Source organism: Nematolebias whitei, chromosome 4, assembly GCF_014905685.2.
Source record: "Nematolebias whitei isolate Nwh7 chromosome 4, NemWhi1, whole genome shotgun sequence".
Taxonomy (NCBI): domain Eukaryota; kingdom Metazoa; phylum Chordata; class Actinopteri; order Cyprinodontiformes; family Rivulidae; genus Nematolebias; species Nematolebias whitei.
Window position 1 is genome coordinate 12570164 of NC_056501.1, and position 6000 is coordinate 12576163.

Here is a 6000-nt window from a genome sequence, read left to right on the forward strand (position 1 = left end):
TCTTTTGTTTTCAGTTGAGGCGACTGTCTAAATTGAATCCCATACTGTCCAAAAAGTAGCCTTGAGACCGTAGTGCATGCTTTTATAACATCCTGGCTTGAAGACTGCAATGTGCAGCGGATTCAAAATGCTGCAGCCTGATTTTTAACTGGTACAGGCAAAAGAGTGCACGTCTCTGGTTTTGACTTCTCTTCACTGGCCACCAGTTCACTTCCAAGTTCATTTTAAAATCATTTTAAATGTTTTTACCATACCATACCATACCACTTTATTTATAAAGCACTTAAAACAGCTACAAAGCCAACCAAAGTGCTGATTTGAGAATAAATCTCTTAATTATTCTGCCCCTCTTATCTTGCTGATCTGCTGCAGCCATATGTCCCACAGCGCTCTCTGAGGTCAGCAGACCAGACGTTTCTATTGGTTCCAGTCACTCGTTTTAAGCTCAGAGGTGACAGGGCCTTCTCTGTTTCAGGTCCAATACTGTGGAATGAGTTACCACTGCATGTCAGGCAGGCTCCCACTCTTACTGTTGTTAAGTCTCTTTTAAAAACACACTTTTATTCCCTGGCTTTCGGATCCAGTGAGTTGATTTTAACTTCACTGATTTTTTTTATTATTTTAGTCATTTAGTTTTTATCTTTACCTCTCTGGATTTATGTATTTTATGCTGTGTTCTTTGCTTGTCGTTTTGTTGTACAGCACTTTGGTTGGCCTTGTTGCTGTTTTTAAGTGCTTTATAAATAAAGTGGGATGAGATTTGTATTACAGGGATGTACAGCCTGCTGTAGACTGTCCGCTAATTGAAAGCTGCTACAAAAGGCCCAAATCATCAGTTAGAACCACTCCTGCCACATTCTGTATTCACTGAATCAGGCTGACGTCTAACTAATTAATGCCCAGCCGTTTGACTAGTCATGCCCTTTCTTAATACGCAATCTTACAAACTATTTGAAATGTCAAGGGTCATTCTTCCCCGGCCGCCTCATCGTGTTTACTAATGCTTAAGGTGTTGTTCCACATTCCCAGTGCTCAGGTGTTTATTTGTTAATGTTCCCTCCGGCTGTGTTTAATGAGAGGAATGGTCGTCATTAGAATGTGCCGCAGTAAATCGCCTCTTAAATTGATAATAATACACGCTAAAGGCCCTCGTTTCACACGGGGATTTCCCCCGCATGTCTGTTTGCTCTATGATCACTGGGGGCTTCGTACAACACAGAGCTGAATCCGTAACGTGTCGACAGATCCCTTCTTCAGAGGGACACTTGTCAATAGCTTGTTAATGGCGATGAGTTTGATAAGAAATGTGGCCCCTCCACCGTGAGCTACGAGGTGATATGCTAATTAAATTGCTGCATGCAAGCAAACATGAATCATGAAGGACAGCCTCATTACAGGAAAAAAGAGAAATCAATTTTAGGGTTTGGGTTTCTCTGAAGATTAGCAGACAGTAAAGGATGATTTGTCACATTGAGGACTTTTCTTCATGGCCTCAGTTCTCCATCACTGGTGCAACGTCCCGGCTGTCCCCAAGATGTCACCACGCATTACTCCTCTGACTCAAGTGCAGGTCATTCAAGAGATTAACCTTATGACCAAAACAAACCTTTTCATCATTTGGTGACATATATTACCGCTGTCAACGTTTGATTGAACGCAAGTAATTATTTCTAATCCAAAGAATTGGATTGCTGAAACACTTTGAATGGCAGGGAAATAAATGACTGTTCGTAATATTGCTGCAAAGATGTTCATGTTCCTAATCTTAAATCTAAATTTAGGGATTCTGCACTTGCTGTAATGAAACTCAACAGTGTACAAAATAAAAAGCCTTTTTTATTAGACCCTTCCAGGTTAGGAAATGTAAACTAAAATTCAGTGGATCTTATCAGGAATATTTTCTTATAGAGCCAGAGAGAATATTTTAGATTAGATTTTTAAACGTCTGTGTGGTCATCTGATTACCTGCCCAGAATCCTTGACATGAAAGTTGTCGGGTTTTGAGCGTCTCTTTAAGCTGAGACTAATTTGTAAATGAGCATAAAAGTTTATTTTTGCTAAAAACTGCACAAGCTAACTTAACAGTTCAAGAATAAATTTAAGAAATACATATTCTCGTTTTAATTTAACTTTATTTTAATCATTAAATACCTGTTAGTACCCCTTATTTACATGTTTTAGACATCACTGTAAAGTCACTGCAAAATCAGAGATTGATATCTTTTTTTTTTTTTTTTTTTTTTTTACAGCCATAAAACTGATTAAAATACCAAAGTTCATGCTCAATAATCCAGGTAAAAATCCAACAATGTTCAGTCAGGTCAGCTGGATGGTTTCTTCTTTTTTTTTTTTGCTGAGACGTTTCGTCCTGCATCCAAAGGACTTCTTCAATCTGCGGAGACACCAAACAAACTCATTCCAACAAACGGCATACTCCATAGTGGAGAAAAACAAACAGTTTGCTGGAGAGGGTGGGCCCCGGAGGCCATCTTCACACCAGCAAACTGTTTTTTTCCCACTATGGAGTATGCTGTTTGTGGGAATCAGTTTGTTTGGTGGCTCCTCAGACTGAAGAAGTCCTTTGGATGAAGGACGAAACGTCTCAGCAAAAAATGAAACCGTCCAGATGACCTGACTGAACATTGTTGGATTAAAATGTATAATGCAAAACATAAACAAAGTACAGTGATGCCTTTTTTGGGCCGAGGCTCATTAGTTCCACAAAGTAGAAAACTAAAGACAAAAGAGAGAGCAAACTTTTAAACATCTGTATTATCATTTGAAGTTGGAAACAAATTTTAAAAGTTTAATATTTCCTCAATTTTAAGCGTATGAAAAGTGTTGAGGAAAGGTGGCTTCCCTTCATTACTCATATCTTCAATTACCACCATCAGACGAGCTCGTTTTTTTATTTTGTAATAAGTGACTTCAACTCTGAGTCAGGTGTCTTACTGTACATGTTTTTATTTTTCTGTTGAATTTATCATTAAAGTAAATATATTCTGAGAAATCAGGACACAAACCGTTCCATATTTAATGTGTAACTTGTTTGTCCCGATTTTGACTCAGAACTAGGTAATTATAACAAAACAAACCCGTACGTATAACCCGTACGGAGTTTCAGTTTTACTTGTTTGCTCAAAATCAGCCTTTTCACATTATTTTCATGGTCAACAGTTCTTTAATTTAATCTTGTTGTGCACAACCACAGGCCCATTATTCATGTGTTTGTATTGCAGCTGGAGATGCCAAAGCCAGATGACGGAGTCATCAAGGAGAATCCCAATCAAACTGGCGTAAGTGGACGTCTTTCCACTTTTTTCCTTCCATTTGGATTATTTTCTTCATTACGCTTCGCTGACTTCTCACTGGAACAGTTTGTTGTGATAGTCCAGATTATTAGTTTACTTTATTAATTAGTTTGCCCTCACTACACTTATAACGTAAATTCTCCAAACACAACCCCTAAAATGCAGAAGTCTTAAAGTGAAAATGGCTTGCACATGTGTTTGTCTACACCGGCACACGCTCGTGTCGGTGTCACGAATAGATTAACTGAAAAGGGCACATCGTGCTCCAAGTGGAAACGGTACACATGATGACATGTCCCACAATAAACCCATCTTCTGCTGATTCCCACCTCTTGTTAAAGCTTTAAACAAACTGCACCTTTCATTGCATCTTGCTTTATTGTTTTTTGTGACGTTCTTCAGTTTTTAAGAAATCACTGAAAGCTGAATTTTCTCCCAGGTCTTACTATTCTTATTGATTCACTGGACTAAGGTGTTGGTGGTGAAGCTTTCTTGTGTTTTCATCTCAAGTGTTTGGATATGATTCTTCTCACATTGGTTGGTGAACTAATCTGTGGTTCCTGCATGTGTGTCGATGTTTGTAGGAAAGCCTGCTGTCGACAGTGGTGTCCTGCAGTCAGGAAAGAAAAGGTCCCACAGAGAAGACGCCACCAAGTCCCGTTCACTCCGAGAGGGAAGCTGTGCTGGTCGGTGAGTCATCACTCTGCCTCTCGCTCTGTTGTAATCTTACTTATTGTTTTCCACATTTTACGTTGTAGACTCATTCTTAACAAAAACAAGTGACTTTATTAATTTAAATAAATTAAAGCGCCAACTGACACAGATGGATAAACATTTCATTTAATGCTTGATGAAAGCACCGTGGGCAAAATAAGTCATCTAAGTTTTCCTAGAAATGATAATAATGGGCTGAAGCATCTTTCTTTGGAAGTTTTTCTTGACACGTTCAAGCTAAACTCGGTCAAATGTTCAATTCTTTCACAACTTCTCAACGGTGCTGCTTTCATTCGCACTGAAACACGAACGCCGTCTTCCCCCTGAGATCACTTATTGCAGAGTTGTTGCAGCATCTTGAATAATATTTTAAAATGTCTGAACTGTGTCCAGATTTTCATTTTAAGACAGGAATGTGTTGCTGGACATTCAGCGTCCCTCGCAAAGGAATTTGATTACTCTGCTCCTGGTACTGGGTTGTTGTATTTAAAAAAATAATTAGGATCGAATTTGAATGAAAGACAAACGTGCAATGCTTTGTTACTTTTTGTAATTCGCATAGGTCTTAAAATTGAATCATAATAGTTATGTATTAAATTTAAATTAGTGGAGCTTAAAGAAACTGTTTCTGGATTATATTACTGAGGTGATTCTCACCGTGTTGTTTCTGTCACATGTGCTGATGCAAACTGTGACCAGATAGTTCAATCTTTCATTAAATCTGGAGGTTTTTGCCTCTTTTTATTAATCAAAATGTCATTTAGGTGCCGTTTGTTCCAACAAGCTGGTCTGAAACCTTTAGAGAGCAAATAGCTTCTGTCTGACGGCTCTGTTATAAAGTGTGATTTGTTTCGTGTCGGACTGAAAGTAATCCAGGTCAGAGTTGTAGCCGTCATTTGCTCTTTGTTCACCTGTCTCAACGACTAAGCTGAGCGATCAGAGTAAGAAAAATGTGTCACTCACATCTAAGTAGTCAGTTGATGGTTTTACATTTCTTATGTCTTTTTTACAGTCATAACGGATACCATGCAACAACTGAATGTTTCTTTATGTCTCAAGAACAGAATACCCAGAGCTAAAGGACTGATCATGAACAGCTCAGACACAATAGTACAAATTCAGTGCTTTTATTTACCGTGGGTTCAGGAAGTATCAGGAACAATAGAGAGCAAAGAGATGAGTCAGGTTCAAAGTTCTGTAATAAGGGGTTGATCAGAACTTTCAGGATCCTTACTAGTAGATGGTTGGTAGTTAGTTTGGTTCCAATATCCTGTACAGTAGAGCTGTAATTTCTAAGCCGGAGTCTGGCCTGGTCGGACCTGGATTAGGGTCGGGCCATAATAATGTGCAGGCCGGGCCGGTGTCGGGCTTTTGATTGCGTCAGCAGACGCGCACAGCTGACGATCCAATTATATGGCAACATGGCTTGCCATACAGTCACCAGACGCACACGGCCATTTGACCACATGCTGGCCAGCCTTGAGTTTTTAAAAAGTTCAGTTAAGCTACAAATGGGACTTTCAGGCAGCGATCCATCAAAGGGAAATGGAATTTTCAGCCGACAACACAAACAGGTGAGATCGCAAAATATCCGACATGTCAAAGCAGGGTCCATGTTTGAATAATGCAGAATGCAGGCAGAAGCAGGGATTTAATGTGCTTTGATGGCCATGAAAGGACAAACACCCCCTCAGCTCCGATCTTCTGCCCCCTTAGCCGTGCGCATCCGCCGACCTTTAATAACTATATGAGCAGTTAAAGCTTAATTTAAAATGTTGGGGGGGTTCTGGTTCAGACCTGTAATTACTGTTAATTTGTCAGGTCAGGTGGGGTTCAGAAATAATTGCTATGGGCTGGGGCTGGGGCAGGGTCAGGTCAGATTTTTTGAGCCCAAATGCAACTCTACTGTACACGAGGGGTCCGTATCCTAAAGCTCCACGATAAGTGAAAGTAGTAGTTTATTTTAATATATATA

General features: G+C 39.5%; 1 protein-coding gene across 1 annotated transcript in view; it reads left to right on the forward strand.

Annotated features, from left to right (window-relative positions):
* Nucleotides 1–6000, forward strand: part of enox2 (ecto-NOX disulfide-thiol exchanger 2) — a 171200-nt gene that overhangs the window by 155936 nt on the left and 9264 nt on the right. Inside the window, exons 12-13 of the mRNA XM_037675199.1 lie at nt 3240–3296; nt 3896–4001. Coding sequence (XP_037531127.1) covers nt 3240–3296; nt 3896–4001 — 163 coding nt within the window. The remainder of the gene's footprint in view (nt 1–3239; nt 3297–3895; nt 4002–6000) is intronic.